The sequence below is a fragment of the Solea solea genome, chromosome 8 (assembly GCF_958295425.1).
Source record: "Solea solea chromosome 8, fSolSol10.1, whole genome shotgun sequence".
Taxonomy (NCBI): Eukaryota; Metazoa; Chordata; class Actinopteri; order Pleuronectiformes; family Soleidae; genus Solea; species Solea solea.
The window spans coordinates 3579518-3598437 of NC_081141.1; the positions used below are offsets into that span (position 1 = coordinate 3579518).

An 18920-nucleotide genomic window follows, 5' to 3' on the forward strand; every position below is an offset into this window, starting at 1 on the left:
CTCTAAGGAGAACGCTGCTGGTTTTACGCGTTTTGTCTGCACACAGGTGTTGATCAACTGATATGTGAAAAGAGTTGGATCGAGACTTTAGTGGTTCCAGAGAAAGCTGTGTGAAGTCTGATAAATGGCCTCCAGGCGTCACCTGATGCCGTTAGTCTGACTTTAGCATTTGTGGAGTCTGAAAAAAAAAAGATCCGGCAATCTGAAATTAAGACGAACATCTGTCGCACAGTCGAGGCCACATTGGCTGTAACGAGCACAACACGCTTCAGTCTTGGTGCATTGTTTGGTTTTGATTCACAAAAATGATAAAACAATAAAAACCATCATATCTTTTCATTAAACCATCCAAAAATGTCGCTTAGTGTGTGGTCTACTCCTTTACAGGAAGTTAAATGCATTTGTTGTCATAGCTAGCTATGAAGCTAAAATGAACAACTAGCTAGCTTAGCAGTAAGACTGGAAACCGCAGTGTTTTTACGGTAAATCTCTCAGCTGGACTGAAGGGTTAGACAAAACACCCAATAGTGTATTGTTTTTACAATGTGTTATTATCATTATTATTATTATTTGAAAAACACACAAACAACATACAGGGTTTGGAAACCGCATTGCATTGTGGGATATGCCATCCATGTTTGGGGCTAGCGGTGTCGGGGGTGAACGTACACAGTCACTTAGACTGTTTATCATGCTTAAAAACATCTTTGCGTGCCTTATTTGTGGTGTTTGTGCGTACGCAACATCAGATCCGTTTAAAAATTACAAATCTTTAGCCTCTTAATGTACCTTTAGTTTACTTACAGCTGAGAACATCGTCATTCGGACTCAAATACGTGGAGCTAAACCTAGTAGCATGTGTGTTTTGCTTAGATGAGGGTCGGTGTGAAGGCAGCAGACGAGTCCAGACGTGAGGCGTGAAGATAAACATTAAAGAAATAAGATTATGATTAAAAGATATGAAGGCATTTAGCTCCATTGAACGATGCAAAACTCAGTCCGTTAGCCACGTAGCACAGCAACGTTTCACCGTATTTACACAGGGCTGAGAAAATTTTGTTAACAATATAGTAAGAGTAAAATACTGTTGGGGTTAGGGTTAGAGCGCACGTCCAAGCTGCAGCAACGTAAACAACAACTCCGATAGCCCCCAACATGGCCGACACATCCATGATGCAACGTGATCGAACGCAATCCCGTTCCCTAGTGAGTGTTCATTGTTGAGTTCTTCTTTTTCTAATAATAATTTCTGGCAGGCCGTACAATAGTTCAGTGTTCTCGATCACTCGGTCCCTGTGGTTCACATTTGTGTCATGACCTCTATGAAAGTGCTTTTAGAAGTGTGGATAAGCAGAGGTCATTGTGATGTCAAATTTGAGTAATTTTGTCTACCTGACACCAAATGTGACTCAATTTAGAACACAAACAAATGACTTATCCACCTGAAATAACTACATAGGGACAGAAAAGTTGCATTAGATAAAAACACATATCTTTTTCTTAAATTCTACGTTGTCTTTTTTGTTGTCTAACACTCTCTCAACTCACAGTTTCAAAGACAACTTTTAACTATACGAAGCACAGTCTGTGTAAATCTGACAAGCGTGTATACATACCAGAGACAAAAACAAACACGTTTATGAGGGTGACGAATAGTGAGAGTCAAATGTGCATCAGCCACATCTTACGAAATCCACAGCAGCGACTGGGACGGAGGAGATCTTTGATGCAACGGCAGCGTTTTATAGACTTTTTCTTTTTGTGCCTCTGATAAAGTGTTCCCTCGAGATGTGCATCGAGCTGTAAATGATATCTGAAATAAAGTTCTCCACATGAAAAGCCGCGGCAGAATCCCTTACACATGGTAATTGTTTATTCATCTGGTTGCCTATTGATGTTTAAGCTGATACGGGATGAGTGGTATATCTCGGAGTTGGGGGAGAGAGCTTAAGGTGGTAAACTTCATGCAAAACAGATGAGACAAAATTGCAGACCAATAAAAGATGGCCTTTGGTTGTTTATGGCAGCACTGGGGAGACATACAGTCTATATTTCTAGTTCACTAGCACACATGAGACAATAAAGGCTTGTATAATCTGGGGCTAATTTAAGGAAAAGAAAAAAGAAAAAACCTCATCGTTAATCATTAACCTGGCCCAGCGATGTGTACATACCATGGTAGCTCAACAATGATATAGTTTAGCTTAACAACAGGGCTCACCGAAAGGCTATAAAATGACGGCTTTAAATAAGTATGAGATTTATTAATAATTACACTGTGCAGTTATTTATCAACTGTGAAGAAACGCTTAAATTATCCACAGGGTGTACATATATATATATATATATGTATATATACATATATACATATATATATATATATATATATATAAATATACATATATATGTATATGTATATATATATATGTATATATATGTATATGTATATATATATATATATATATATATATATATATATATATATATATATATATATACATATATATATGTATATATACAACAGGACTGTGTGGGTTTTAAAGTCAGTTGAACCATAGACATCCGCTGACAAAAGCTCAGCCTACACACAGATGAGGTGGGGCATCACTCCACACTTCCTTTTCAGCGTAAGGAAATGTGCCGGCCGGACACTGTTAAAGCCAGGAATACCTTATGCAAAAGCAAACCAAAGGCAAACCAAAGCCACTGATCTGCATGAGAACTAACCCCGAGTCATGCAATCCTCACAGTGAACAATATCTCTCCCCCCCCCCCACCGGAATGCTTTGCATGATGATTTCCCTCTCAGCTCATCATTGCCCTAAAATGGGTGTTTTATTTGTCCCCGGCATATGTGTTTGCATTCCAGTTTTACTTTGCGAGTACAAATATCACCCTTTATGCACAGAAACCACAGACAGGCCTTAAGTTCCACTGCGTCCTGCCCTCGTCCTGCCCTCGTCCATCCATCCATCAGCAGAGCCCTTCTACACTGGGGGCCTCCAAGCTCTGCTCACCCCCCACCCCCCACCCCCTCCTCCATCCTACTCTTTGACATAACGCAATTGTGGCTTTCCGGGCCTTTATGCTGCCTGTTGTCTTAGGTAGATTGAAGACCCTTTGTGTGCGTCAGCCGCTGCCCTGACTGAGTGGCCAGGAGGAACCTGCTGAGCTGCAAGTGGAGAGACAGGAATGCGCATATGAATGGGCCAGTGTGTGCTGGGCACTCACTGACAGAGGGGCTGCGTGTCTCCATATGAGTCTTAATTCATCAATGTAACCATGTTGCTCAATTACTCGTGCGGCGTGCAGTGCTTACGTTCCCTGGACGTTAGCGCTGAATGGGAGTGTTGCCCCTGCAGCTGTGAACACCTGTGATTAAGTGTTACAAAAGCATCCTGATGGGGAAATGGACTCCATTTGTGATGTTACCTCATCATCAAAAACAGCAGAGCAAGTGCATTTTAAAGGGATATTCCGAGGGGGGGGGGTCAAAAAAGTGAGGTACTCGCACATTGTCACTGGTCAAAAATCCCAGGTTTAAAAGGGGATTTGACGAGAGAAAAAGGGTTGAATTAGCATTCAATCCCAGGTGAGATTACTCTGCTATGCACGCAGGCTTTTAATCAGCTCAGACTTGCATTCATGGAAGACCTGAGTGAACATGTTCATTTCGACTTTGTCTGCATCCTTTTAGGCAGCGATGAATCATTTCTTAAGCAATGTCAGGACACGCATTCGTCTTCCGGCTGTCAGTGTGGCCATTACCCAGAGGTGGAAGTAAAAATACCTTAAGTTGAAGTAAAAGTACTGGTCTCAAATTGTACTCAAGATAAAGTAGCTTGTTTAAATTTTATAAACACCTTTATAAAGGTGTTATTTAAATAAACTTTTATTTTTTTAACAAGGTTTCTTGTGTAGTAAGGACAAATCTCTCATGAGTTGTTCTTAATTAAAGGCGAACCTTTACAAATGACAGTGCTGACAAAAAAAAATATGTAAACACATAACATTTTTTAACATTTTTACTCAGTAACATATGTGATTTAAAATGTAGCCCAAAAAAAACACACACTTCAGTAAAAGTAAAATTACAAATTGCAGGAAGTGTTACAAAGCTGCTCAAACTTCCATATTCTGTACGGCACGATAAAGTGGCACATTTTTAGGGAGACTCACAACCTCGCTGTTGCTGTGAGATTCCGTGTTTTATTTTTCCTCTGAATTCACCCCAGCATGTAACAAACGCCACTGTTTGTCATCTTTATGTGCGTCATCGAGCCCAGGGTCCAGCCCCTCGTCCTTCTAACGTCATTACATCCATCGGGATGATTGGTGGGCTCAGGTACCATCGTGTCGTCCTTCATATATATATATATGAAATCACCTTATCTGACGAAAAGGATGGCGCAGTCTGATCTCAGAGAACACAAAAAACAAAACCCTGAACTATTCCTTTATTTAACAGGATCAGGGTTCAGGGGCATCAGAAACCAGTTCCAGTCAACAAAGTGGTTTTCAAGGAAATCAAAGCAACAGCAGCCGGGAAAAGAGAAATGCAAATTACACGTCGATATGTTGGAAGACGTATGCATGTGAACAAAAGCTCCAGCCGCACTGAACTTCAGCGTACAGTAGATCTGAGAGTTCCTTTGCAGATTTGGCAGATGACGCATAATAAGCTGATTTATAACAACACTGCAGCGTGATGGGATGGAGATATATGATCACGCCGGCATCCATGATTGTCCACTGACTCATATGGTACAGCTTATGCTTTGTTTTTCCTGGTCATGCTTTTGAGAAGATTACATCTCCATAATCAATAAAAAAAAAGAAACTTAACAATCCACCACAGGGTCTGACAAAAACATCTGGAACAATAAACTCTCCCCTCTGAACATACTCAAAATAACACACACACATACAAAAAGAGCCCATCTGCGGGAGCACAATTTCCTGGAGAAACGTTTTCACGACGAGTCGGGTCACAGGTAGCAACATTTAGACATTTTCCAGAAGTGCATTTTTAGTCCAAGCACGGCTAGACAAACCTAAATTGAGATTACTTCCTTCCCATTTACACTGTAAAAAAAACAACTGTTGTTTTTACTGTAAAAAAAACCTGCCAGAATTCTCCCGTAATAAATAGGGTAGAACTTTTTCTTACGTTACGGTAAAAGGATATAGTACTGCTGTTTTTACCGTAAAGGTAGGTTTTTCCACATTCTATCATATAAATAACATTGTTTTTAATTGAAAGTAAAAGTTAGTTAAGGATAAGTAAAGGATTTCTCCATGAAATAAAACAGCATTTATTAACATAAAATTCTACTTTATTCTGTAAAAAAAAAAAAACACTTGGTTTTTACGATAAAACTGGCAGCTGTGGTTGCCAGAAGTTTGAAGAATGGTATTTTTACGTAATTAACACAATGGTTTGGTAAAAAATAAGTTTAACAGTAAGAAAATGTATTTTTTACAAAAAAAACCCGCAAAAGATACAGGTTTGGGATATTTCCGTAATTAATACGGCACAGTTATTTAACAATAGATTAATGTAATTTTTACAGGAAAATAATAAAAAAAAATGTTTGTTTCGGCAACTACATATATATATTTACGGTATTTCACTGTAACAAAAACTGTAATAAACTCATTTTAAGTCTTTTTCTGTCATGGTTTGACAGTTTTTCCCTGTAAAATCTATGGATATTTTTTACAGTGTATAATGTGTACGCTCAAAAAACTACACAAACAACAAAATGATGGTCCTGTACGTGTTTGGCTGAACATTTCCAACAGTCGTGCCCTGTACTCGTGGCTCTCGTCACACACTGACCTGCAGACAATGTGCTGTTTTGAAGTGGAAGTGGACCTAAATTGGATTATGGAGCATCTCTGAGGAGCGGCTCCCATAGATTTGATTACACACACCTCACCCACCACCGACACCCCTGCCTCCCGACAGCAGATGAGACAGTGCAGGGCGGAGCTAGAGTCTGCTACTGCACTTTTTAAATGGCTGCCCACTTGCCAGCCATTTACCTGATTACCCTTGAATAACTGGGACGGCTCAGGCCCTGCACAGAGGACAGATAAGGACCATGTGACCCTTTTTGGAACAATAGAACAAGCTTAAACCATGTTCTCTGTGTGGAGCAATAAAGATATTTGTTTTTGTTCATCATTTACACTCTGGTTAAGGTGCTGTTTAAAATAAAATCCCAAGCACAGGCTACACATCCTCCACACAAGCATGTTGTTACACAGACCACCTTCTATTTCTGAGGAAAATAACATCCAGTCCTGGTTTAACTTGGGCTCATTATGGTGGAAGTGGGTTCCAGGGCCAGGAAGTTTCATTGCTTTCCAAATAAATCTCACTAAACAGAGCTGTAATCCAAATTCGTCGTCCTGTGGAGTCCTCCCTGAGTTCTCACATTACGTGAGAGCTCCCAGGAACTCCAGGCACAAAAAAACCACACTCTGTCCCCCTTCGATGTCACTCACAGCAACATTTTGTGCTGACAAAATGGAGTGAGGTCGCACAGTTGTCGAGTAACTTTTTAAAAATGGAAGGGGGAAAAATGTTTGTCTTCTCCTTTCCGTGACACAGCTGCTCGTTTTCACGCAACGCCGGCCACTCTCTGATTGTTTCCACATAACGGAGCAGAGCGGCTCTCAAATTCAAACCAGCTCATGAAAAATTATCAAAAAAAAAAAAAGAAGGAGAATGAGGCCCTCGAACATTCCTCCGGTTTTACTGAGCGACGCAGAGGGTTTTCATTACCTTGCTCGCTGCTTGCAAATCTAAGACATCACCTTTGATTATGTTACATAAAACCTGGCAAAGGAACAATGAGAGGCTGGTGTGGGCGGGTGGGTGTGATAGTCAGGGTGCTGTTACAAAATTACTGGTTTAATTCAATCAGCGTAACGTGCCTTTGTGTGCCGTGCCATTTAGATAGAAAAGAGGCTTAAACACGGCCGTTTACTGACATGTCGCACTCAAGTCGACTGATCCTGGAAATAGCAACTCAGCTGTGTGGAAGGAGGAACTTGTCAGTGAGCGTAAACAGCTCTCTTGGCTTAGTTCTCGGAGCTAAAATACCCCCCCCAACCACCCCGACACCCCATCTCTTTGTGCTGTGTGGCGTCAGCTGCAATGAGCTCCAGATGTGGCCTGGCACCCCTCCAGTCATGGCGCTGGATGTGGTTTTGAAGGTAGTTTGGAAACACCACCCACCAGCGGACCCAATGAAAGTTACTCAGACTGCAGTCGGGGGCTTTGTGTCGCGGGCTCGTACTTGTGCGGCCTGTGGGGCGGCGGGAGAAGCGAGGCACAGGGACTTGTGTTCTGCACATCTGTGGAGGACTGGAGAGGGAAAGATGTCCGCCTCTTGTATGTGCATGTGTTCCTTATTGAGCACGCTTTGAATAAATGATTATGGGAGAAAGCAGTTGAAAGTGTCCCCATCTGTTTCGGTAGATATGGAAATATCAACATCCTTCCTTCTCTTTGCACTCACACAATGAGCTCTGCTGTTGATGACCTGGCATTCACAAAAAGCTAGTAACTGCTTATCCTCATGCGAACTTTCAAATAGTAGGTCACCATGACAAAAAGTGTGGTAAGACAAAATTGAATATGAGTTGTTGGAAAGTTTCAGGTTTCTGGTCATTAACTCTCTAAAAATACAAAAAAGCATCATCCTACTTTCCATCAGGCCTCGCACGAGAAGCAGAGGGACTCGATTCTTTGTTACAACACTCACACAGACACATAAATCTAGAACAGAGCGAGTCGTGGAGACTTGTTGCCTGCACTTCTGTTTGTAGACGTTCCTTAAGAGCACAAGGAATTCATTAATGCTCCGAATCACACGGAAAAGTTAGCAGCTCAAGAAAAAGAGGAAGGAAATGTGTTTTTTTTTTATTAACGATCGCTTCAATTATACAAATAATCCACAATAGTCCATGATTTTTCCATTAGCTGACACGGGCACTTTTCTTTTTCTTCCCTGCTAACACTTACTTATGTTTTCTAAAATAAAAAATGAGTTGAGTGACAGGATCCAATGAGGTCACCATTATGAGCTGCCAGTAACATCATATGCTGTGTGCCAGAAAAACACGTGCTGCTCATGAGACAATGGCGCCCCCTGCTGTCAGAGATGTGAAAATCCTATTACCGCCAGGCAGGGGAGATTTTCTGGTGAATACAGGATGCTGTCGACTCAACATATTTCACTTTTTGTAAATAATTCATAAAAGCCATTAAAATCAAATCATTATCTTGTTCCTGTCTGTCTGTCTGTCTGTAGCTAACATGTAAACCTGGTCTGTTCTGACATGTGCTAAATCAGTGCAGCTGCAAAGCACTACAAATAACATCCAACGTGTTAAATGAGGCAGCGAGTCTCTGAAAGAAACATTAAAGCACCGTCTTCAAATGAAACTTCATTATTAGTTTATTCCTTTGAAATAAAAGGGAAACGTGTAATAAATAATGTTATTTGAAATGAATGCCGAGCATAGGAAAATCAAACGATCAAATATTCAGAAACAGAGTGATGTTCGCGGTTGCGGGCTACGCAACATCATTACCTTTCATTCAGTGGCTCAATGCTGATGTTTAATGGAGGAAAATGTGTTTGAATCCAGTCCCCATCCAGGTCACCGTGACCTATGTGGCCATCAAATGGCATGTTTTAAATTCACGTCATTTGATCTTCACATCACGGCATGTTCCAGACTCAGCGTGGTCGTCGTCGTCGTCACCGCGGTGCTTTTAAGAGCTCCTGCAGAGCTCCCTGTTGCGCCAGCTGGTGGGGGAGCTGGAGCCTCTTGTTCATCTGGCTGCAAAGTGCTGGACAGTGTTCAAGAAGCAGCCGACACACCTCCTCGTGACCCCGTTCCGCAGCCTGCGCAGGCAGTTAACAGAGCGACACGTGGGGAAACACAGTTCACATGGTCGTTAACACATCTCTCTGCAAAGACTGTTAGTGCTGCCACTTCTGTACCTTGTGTAAAGGGGACGCGCCGTCGTCGTCGCAAACCGTCGGATCTGCCTGGTGTCGCAGGAGGAGTCCAACCACGTCCAGGTGGCCGCAGTAAGCCGATCTGTGCAGAGGTGTGGCACCACCTGGTGTCTGGGGAGACGCACAGCCTCCGCTCTCAAGTATGAATTTGCATACAGCGAAATGACCGCTTCGACTTGCATAGTGCTGAGAAGAAACGCACAAAAAATAAGCCTCAAGTTACATAATTAAACACAGTGGATGTTGTGACATTTATAGACAGGCATTTTCCCAGCAAACACACCAGGGCTGTGTATCCAGATGAGTCTCTCAGGTTTGGGTCTGTGCCCTTCTGGACTATTGACACAACCCTGTCCAAGTTTCCATCCACTGCAGCAGACCAGATACCTGCACAGATTTAAATGGGATTTCAGAAAGTGGTGATCGCACACAACCATCTCTACAGTATTTTATGAACAATACCAACACAAAATAATGTATAATTTAGATTTATTACAGCTATTACAGTCTTTTGGGCTATGTCTTTACACATCTAGAGTAGGGCTGAAATAATTACTCATATAATCTATTATTAATCGATTACTAAATTAATCGTCAACTATTTCGATAATAGACTGATCAGTCTGAAACAATCATGATATCTGATTGTTTCAGCTTCTTAAATTTGAGTATTTTGTGGTTTCTTTGCTCCATAAAAACAAAGAAATCATTCAAACGGAATCATTTTGGTTTGTGGACAAAACAAGACATTTGAGAACATCCACACTGATCAATATTTTCTGACATTTTATGAACCGAACTCGATTAATAGAGGAAAAACTCAATAGATTCATCGATCTTGAAAATAATCGTTAGTTGCAGCGCTAATCTACAGACTGACATTAAGAACTATTTTTCTTAATGCAAAATAGTTCAAGCTCAGTCAGATTGGATGGAAACCATCTATGAACAGCAGTTTCTTGCTACAGGGCTTTGGCAGGGCCATTCTGAGACACTAATATACTTTTAAGCTAATCTAAATTGTGTTTTCTGTATATGTCCAGTTTTTAAGGACATGTCAAACCTTGAAGCAGCAAAACACCACACCGGGTGCCACTTCCTTAGGTGTATTTACACACATTGAAGCACTGAGTCTTTCTGAGAAGTAAATAATACTGTACTTTGAATAATTCAATCTAAAATAAACGTGCATTTATGGGTTGTTATATAACTGCAATGCAAACCTCGTTCAAAATCCATTTCATGTATCGTCTGGTAAACACTGGGAGAGGAGGCTGGGTGCGAGCAACACGCGCAGTGATGTCTGTCAGACGCCATTTCCATGAATAAAAGCCACAGACTGGAAGAGAAATGACTTAATCACATGTGAAACTTTGTTCTTCTGAAGAAAAACGTCATGGCAGAAAGTTTATACAACGGGAAGATGAGAGAAGTTCACATTCTCCTCAACAACATGCCGCTGTTTGACACACACTTCCGTCTTTCTTCTTCTGTCTTCTGCCGCAACAGCAGCCCAACTGTGCAATACCGCCACCAACAGGCGAAGCACTTAAAACACGCATATGGAATGCAACCTTCAGGTGCTTCCTCACATGTACGGCTCACTGGTAACTAATAACAGTCTAATTATGCGAATATACACTTATTTCTCTCTCTTTATTCAGTTTTCATGAAAATAAAACATTTTCAGAGAACAATAAATGACAGCAGTTGAATCGCTCTAAGGTTGTAAGTATACTTTCAATACAAAACAAGGCAAGATATAGCATATTATCATACAAAGTGGTAATTCAATATGCGTTTACAGAGATAACACAAGCACAAAGTGGCACAAAGGGGCATTTAAAATGACTGAACTGAGAGAGAGGAGGGACATATAAGAATCCTATTTAAAGAATGATTGCAAACAAAGTACAACAATAGGCTTTGTCCTTTTCCTTTTCTGAAAATAAAAATAACATCCTGGATCTATTAATTAGACAGTGGGGAGATTACATTCACACTATTACAGCAGCAAAGGGTTCAGAGATAGGCATACGTTCTCTCTTATTCATTCATGCATACTTCCACCGCTTTATCCTACCTTCAGAACCTCATGAAGTCTACATTTACACTTGTAGCTGTGTTTTCCCATGTTCTCCCCTGGCCCCTGAATGTGTCTCCTGGCTCGCGTTGTTGTCTGATGCAGTAAGCTAGCCCTCAGCAGACGAGCAGCTGCTAACAGACGGAGCCGCGTTCAACGCAGTTATAACAAAGTACTTACAACCAAAGCGCGTAAAGAATGAGAAGAGTGACGTTATTTATTAACGGGACTTGTAAAAATGGCAAGGTGAGTGAGTGTGGCTGTGACGAGGCAGCTCCGTGTGGCTGCCTGGGCCGCTGAATGACTGCGTTTTTCCATCGCACTGACGTTTCCTTATTACATCTTTATCACTCATTTGTGTATGATAACGTCTACACATTATCATTCACATCATCACCATTATGATTATTATTATTATGCTATAATTAAAGTTTACTTTTCACCAGGAAAGACAGTTAAGGCAGACAACACAAAACAAGGGATTAAAGAAAGGTAAAACAGGAAAAAAAGGACTACAGTCTATGTGCGTTATGAACATTATATACAGTGAGTGAAGGCTATAGAAATATTGCACATTGCAGGTAGATGCGTAAATAAATGTAGTGTTTATTGTGTTTACAGACTTGGTAAGAAAATAAATACTTTATAAACTTTATGACTACTGCACAGGATAATGCACTGTATAGGCAGAATTAGGCAGTGTGGTGAAGACTCAGAACTGTCTTGTCTATACTTATAACGTGATCAAATTGTTGTATATTTGCTCCTGGCTTCTCTCTTTTCTATCTCGATGTCACCTCCCTCTTGTCCATTTTTCCTTTCACCCCAACCGGTCGAGGCAGATGAGATTTCTTCTGTTAAAAGCTAGTTTTTAGTTGGAGTTGGGATGTTTTCAGACTTAAATTCCTCACATATTCTTTTCACATTTTTCCTCCGTAGGTTGTAGCAGTGTACGGCACCTTTTCCGACTTACTCTCTGTAGCCAGCAATAAGTTAGGAATAAAAGCCTCATGTTTATACAATGGTAAGGGCGGTCTTATAGATGACATTGCTCTTATAAGGTAAGATATTAAATATTAAACACATTGCTGACGCATAGCGAGCGTTTCACCTCATCCTGTGTTTCATATGTTTATCTGTACAGAGATGACGATGTCCTGTATGTGTCAGAGGGAGATCCATTTATCGGTGAGTGCTGTCATGTCTCACCCGCTGTCAGTGACAGCACACAGTACACAAGGCACTTCATTAAGATCCTAAGTGAAGGTTTAAATGCACCCAATGCACAAAAAACACATTTGTAGGTGGTTAAAGATGCTCCTGAAACATTAGAGACCGCCTCCTCAGCTGACGCCCTTTGACCCTTTACATGAATCCGTGCTCATACATCATTTGAAGCAACCACCTCATTATTAACACTGATAAACATCGGTGCACACAAACATGTTGACAGCAGACACATCTGTACAGTCAGTCTCACTAGCCCGTCTATGTGCTATTGAGTAGAGGGTGGCAGAAGTCAGATCCAATCTCATGATGGAATGGTGTGTGTCACTCCTACTTGGAGCTAAGCACAGCTAAGTGGATATTTTCTTAAACCCTGGAAACCCCAGAGATAGCCGTGTGTGAAAATCCCACAAAATACTCAGACCAACGACTATGTCAACTTCAAAGTCCCTTTAATCACCTTAATTCCTTACTCTCATGCAAAGACTTTAACGTCAGCGGGCCTTCCCCAGCGTGTCTACATGCCGACATGCATTCCATGTGATTAGTTGATTAAGTTTGAATTCAGACAACTTTATTGATCCCAGGAGGACAATTCATTTGCATTTTACTACATCCACAATCACATAAACAACTGTCTATATTTACATGTCACAGGCAAGATCAGATATCTAAGATGAAATAGACTACTAACCATCAACTATTTTGATAATCAATTAATTGATTTAAGTTTTTTCTGGTTTTCCAGCTTCGTAAATGTGCATTTTTCCAGGTTTCTTTGCTCCATATAAGAAAGAAATCATTCAATCTGAGTGATTTTTTTTTTTTTTTAGGTTCGATAATCACTGATCAACATTTTTCAACACTTTCACGGCGCAAACAAGTACTTGATTGATCGAGAAGATAATTGACAGAAATAATTGCTTGTTGCAGCCGTTAAAAGCTGTTAAATTGTTGTAGTGGGGGCTCATCGTTTCACCAACTCTTCTTCTTTATGTCACAGATCCTCAAAATGAAACCAAGGTTAGATCTGATCCACACGGAGCACACACCGACTGGCTGACCCTCAATATCGGTGGCCGTCTCTTCACCACCACCAGGTATCTGTGGATTGAATTCACCTTTCCCTGGTATTTCATATCATAGTGTATGATTATGGTATGTTTTTATGTGACCATGTCTAGGAGCACATTGGTCAGCAAGGAGCCAGAGAGTATGCTTGCTCACATGTTTCGAGACAAAGGTAACGTGTCGCTGCGGATTATTATTATTTTAATGTCAGCTTTTTCACTGAATGAGTTGTGTTTGCTGCAGATGTGTGGGGGAACAGGCAGGACGCGCATGGGGCTTACCTAATCGACCGCAGCCCCGAATACTTTGAGCCTATTCTCAACTACTTGAGGCATGGACAGCTCATTATCAATGAAGGCATAAATATAAGAGGTAGGTTTGTAAATAAACGCGTCAAGTCTCCCAGAATCACTCTTAAGAGACTTTCAAATCCAAAGAGCAAATTATTGAAAATGTCTTGCAGGTGTCCTCGAGGAGGCTCGCTTCTTTGGAATTGAGCAGCTTGCTGAGCAGCTGGAGGTCGCAATCAAGGTAATATGAAGTGATGAAGGAGGCAAATGTCTTACATTTATAATGTGATCATCATCCCTGCAACGCGATGTGACTGACTCGCATGTTCACAGAACTCACAGCCTCCGGAAGACCACTCGCCCATCTCCCGCAAGGAGTTAGTTCGGTTTCTTCTGGCGACGCCCACCAAGTCAGAGCTCCGCTGTCAGGTTAATATTTCCCTCACTACGTTAGTTATAACGTCTCAAAAGGGGAACCAGAGAGAAAAAAAAATAAATTGGTCCTTCAGAAAACTCCAAGATACACTGGATTTGTTGAAGTTTAAATTATTTTAAAATGACTTACGTGTTGTGAAGGTCTTCGTCAACTCCCGTTCCTGCACTTTGCAACACTAATGAGCTCAGTGTAGACGTTGTCCCTGGTCAATATGTGAGCCTGCTGTTAAAAAATACAACCCCAAAAATAATGAAAGGAAAATGCACTAAATAATAAAAAAAGGAGAGGAGGGTTTTGAAACAGGGTGGTGAAATAAAAAACTAGGAGAGTAGAGGGAGGCCAGGAGCTGCAGTAAACCTATTTTATTTGATTTTTACACTGTTCCTGTCGCTGTTTTTAGGGGCTGAATTTCAGTGGTGCTGATTTGTCCCGACTCGATCTGCGCTACATCAACTTTAAAATGGCTAATCTGAGCCGCTGCAATCTGACACACGCCAACCTGTGCTGCTCCAATCTGGAGCGGGCGGATCTCTCTGGAGCCAACCTGGACGTGAGTCTGGAAACACTTTTCTTTGTAAATAATTCATGCAGACACACACAAACACACAGTGAGTGTCAGGTGATAGAAAGTAAGTGCCTAAGCCACTTTGGGGAAGCTCATATTTCCTCCTTCTAACTTGTGTGTATTATGTTGTTGGCCTTTCTTTCTTTTGATTTGCAGCCATTTTGCATGAGCTGTCCCCTCAGTTGTGTGAAACAAGACCACTATGTACTATTGTGATTGGCTCTGATAAGATTTCATGGACGTGTGTGTAGGGATGTCACGATTATAGACTTTCTTGGTACGACTTGTCATCTATACCAAATGTTTAAGTTTATTTTAATCGTTTTGATAATTTATCTTATTTGTATGTGGCCAGATATAAAACGTGTCTATTACCTTGGTTTGTTTATTTCATGTTTAAATTACAATGACTCGTAATAAATGAAACCGACATCACATGGTGTGTAACGTTAAGTGAATGCCGTTTTACTCCGAACAAATGCAAATGACACGCTAACATTTAATTTCTTACCAATTTAAAGTTACGTTAGTTGAACATTGACGCTATTTAACCCAGTTACTGTGCGTTTACCTTTACTTTTAAGCCGAAAAACTCCCACACGGCTGATTTGATGCGCTTTGTTCCTCTGAAACAAAAACAAAGCAACACAAGCGGTAACGCACGGCTGTTGTGTAACTTTGTTATCGTTCCGTTTGAGTTGCGCTGAACTACCTGTATGGTTCCGGCCTTCCGCAATAATCTTTTGTGACGGCATTGAGGAAACGTCACGAATAACATACCGCAGCGTTTAATATCGCGATTAATTGTGAAATCAAGTCATCGTGACATCCCGTGTAATCGCGTGTAAATGCAAATACACACGTACGTTGTTGCTGTTCACAGAGACCGAATGACGGACGACTGCGTGAGTTAGTATTGACTTTTCATGCGTCTCTTGAAGGGTGGGAACTTACAGGGGGTGAAGATGCTCTGCTCCAATGCAGAGGGAGCCTCTCTGAGAGGGTGCAACTTTGAAGATCCATCTGGACTGAAGGCAAACCTGGAAGGTAACCGACCTGCCTTCAATTCCAAATCCAAGACCGTCATGTATTTATGTTCCTACTCACAGTGTCATCATCTCCAGTGTCCTGCTTTTGTTACCAGGTGCCAACCTGAAAGGAGTTGACATGGAAGGAAGTCAAATGACCGGTATCAACCTGCGTGTGGCCACTCTGAAAAATGCAAAGCTGAAGAACTGCAACCTCCGGGGAGCCACTTTAGCGGGGACCGATCTGGAGGTGAATTAACGCCGCCGTAAAAAGGATTAGCCCTAAAAGCACCCACTCTGACTCAGCTGCAAATCTGATCATTCGTTTTCTGTGGCACGTCCCAAACCCTCTGCCAGATGGTTTTTGTCCGATAATAATATTTAGTTTTCCATTAAAATGGATGTGAAATAAGCAGGAGGTGAGACAAAATCCATATCAGCAAAGAAGGATAACGAGACACTACGTGGTCACGTAAATGAAGAGCACCAATAGATGTTGATATATGATCACTACAGTCCATTTCTTAGTAATAAAGCCTTAACCGAGCTCCTCTCACCTGCTGTATATCCGCCGTATATCCAATGTGGAATTAGGGAGAGACGTTTCATTCATGTGATTTCTAAACAGCTGCTAAAAGAGTTTCCATTGCACCCGCAACTTTTCCACCCTCCTCAAGTGAAAGAAAACATTTCTAAATTGTCTGTGTTTTCCATTTCAAACTCACTTACTGCTAAACTCCATAAATTGTTGTCGAATTTCCAGCTAAATCCAGCTAAAGGTGCGGTATATAGCTTTCCCAGTTTTCCCTAATTCCTGGTAACCGGTCAGTTTGCAGCTCGATGTAGGACGTGGACAGAGATAGAATTAAAAGTCAAGATTCCACTGTGTGCTATACGTTATATAGTTCATAGTTATTTCCTTTCTTTTCATCCAGAACTGTGACCTCTCCGGCTGTGACCTACAAGAAGCCAACCTGAGAGGGTCCAATGTGAAAGGAGCCATATTTGAAGAGATGCTGACTCCGCTGCACATGTCACAGAGCGTCAGATAACTCCTCATACACACCCACTCACACACCCACACACACACGTGTCCAGTGTGACCACAGCTGGCTTCTTTAATGCTCTTTCCTTCCAGTCAGCCTCTCTCAGGCTCCACTCACCTGTCTGCTGCACAGGTACTCGTATGCACACCCCTGGCATTCCACCGACGTTCTGTCAGCTTTAAATATCTTGCACTAGAATGAATCCAGGGTGGCTGATGTAAGTTTGTATGACGGGACGTTTCCCGCTCGCCGTATATCACCAAAAAAAACGAAAGCGGAAAAAACTGCACTCGTGTGATAGTTCACATCGTTTAGAATCCTGTCGTGTGTGTGTGTGTGTGTGTGCAGTGAAGTCCACAGCACTGGACTCCTCTGAATGCTGCTGAAGCGTCAATTGAAGGAGACACTCGTATAGAAGTGTGTAACGTGATGTCGCTGGATTCAAATATGTTGCGATGAAGCAATGCAAGCCAAAGCCATACAACAGCACAGTCTAAAAGCTCAAAAAAACTATGCGTCAACACAGCTTGGTATGCAATACGTGGTTTACAGCTGTGCAGTTGTTTCTCCTTTTTTTAATTTGTAATTATTGTGTTCTTTGGTTCTGACAAAGGTCCCTGTTCTACGCTCGGTGAATCTACCTCTTTTGTTTATCCGGCGTGTGAGTCACCCACAGTTGCATGCATTTAACTGTGGCACTGCTCGGTGTTACGTTTATATTCTTCCCATAACGAGAAAAACGATGCTTTAATTTCTTTTTTTTTTATGTCGTCAGTGTGGGTTTACCTGGAAACATTCTCTCTATATATATATCAACATGTATCACTTAATCATGCTTTGATCTTCTTTGCACAATATATATATGTTAAATTATAACAATGTTGTACCTTTTTCACCAAAAAAAAAAAGCTTGGTGCTTGTAAATCAAATCCAGTGCTTCCCAGAAAAAAAGAAATCACTTTAAAGAGTGGGGCAGGAGTCTTGGATCTCTTGGTGTGCGTCTGCATGTGTTCGCCGCGTCGAGCTGCACTCGTCCTTTCTGAAGAAGTTTCTCTCTGTAGCTCAAAAGCTGCTCCGACGCGACGCCGTTGAAGAGCGAGGTACTCTTACGCCTTGTGAGAATGAACGATGAAGGCAATCATTCTGCGCGCGCGCGCGTCACCTTAAGTGTGCGACTCGATTGAAGCGCCGTAGCTATTTATTTTAATACATCTCACTGAATGCAATATGGGGTAAAGGTTAGTTTGTTGTTTGGGGGAGAGAGGTGAGCGACGTTGTTCTCCCCATTTATGATGATTGCACTCAACCGTGGAAGTATATTTCCATAAATGACTGTTATAAATAAATTACCATGATGAAGAACAAGCCTTTGTTTACCGTGTCTCTTTATGAATCATTCATGGCACCTGTGATTCTCAACGTGAGGACAGTCTGTCCCGAAAACATCAGGAACATAAAGGATGAACTGGTTGTAATTTGGTGGGCAAAGGTCAAGGTCGCTGTGACCTCACCACACAGATGCAACCAGGAAAATAATAGTATAATAGCCTATAAACAACAACAAATCCTAAAATATTATGAACACATGAATATTATGTGCTTAATTTACCCATTTACACATGTGCATTACAACGTACAGATCACAGTGGACAAAAAAAACATGTCTCACTCACAGTGCCGTGTGAGTGAGAGGGGGAGTGGCTGCAGTAGAGCCCATGTGCGCTTCTTTTACCGATATCTTTTGCATCACTTATCCAAACAACATCAGACATGACGTTCCTGGAATTTATAGATAGATTCATCCCGTGGGCCGGATTGGACCCTCTGGTGGGCCGGTTCTCGTCTGCGGGCCATACGTTTGACACCCCTGCTTTAGACACACAAATGAACCGGTAAGTTTGGGGTCAGAGGTGAAGGTCACAGTGGCATTGACCGATATTTTGTTGGTGTGTATGTTTTGCTCAGTCTTTTATTTTGAAAATGTTTTTTTTTTTAAAGAAATCTATACACCAAATATGAAATAAATGGTTTGCAGGTTGTCAAGAAGCTAAACTTTGATAAAAAAATGATAGTTTTGATGCATTATCCATTAAATCTAATTAATATTAATCAATAGGTGCATGTTTGAAT

At 41.4% G+C, this 18920-nt stretch overlaps 2 protein-coding genes across 2 annotated transcripts; one reads left to right on the forward strand and one right to left on the reverse strand.

Moving 5' to 3' along the window:
• Positions 1-7911: 7911 nt before the first annotated feature.
• On the reverse strand, positions 7912-10534 carry ankrd39 (ankyrin repeat domain 39). Its single transcript, XM_058636431.1, has 4 exons — positions 10268-10534; positions 9328-9431; positions 9027-9230; positions 7912-8927 (listed from the first exon to the last, which is right to left on the reverse strand). Exons 1-4 carry the CDS (start codon positions 10365-10367, stop codon positions 8781-8783), a joined length of 555 nt encoding a protein of 184 aa, XP_058492414.1. The 5' UTR covers positions 10368-10534; the 3' UTR covers positions 7912-8780.
• A 658-nt stretch (positions 10535-11192) lies between these two features.
• On the forward strand, positions 11193-18155 carry kctd9a (potassium channel tetramerization domain containing 9a). Its single transcript, XM_058635084.1, has 12 exons — positions 11193-11373; positions 12067-12188; positions 12272-12315; positions 13358-13454; positions 13539-13597; positions 13669-13797; positions 13889-13956; positions 14049-14144; positions 14552-14701; positions 15658-15763; positions 15861-15994; positions 16680-18155. Exons 1-12 carry the CDS (start codon positions 11326-11328, stop codon positions 16794-16796), a joined length of 1170 nt encoding a protein of 389 aa, XP_058491067.1. The 5' UTR covers positions 11193-11325; the 3' UTR covers positions 16797-18155.
• The last annotated feature ends 765 nt before the right edge of the window (positions 18156-18920 follow it).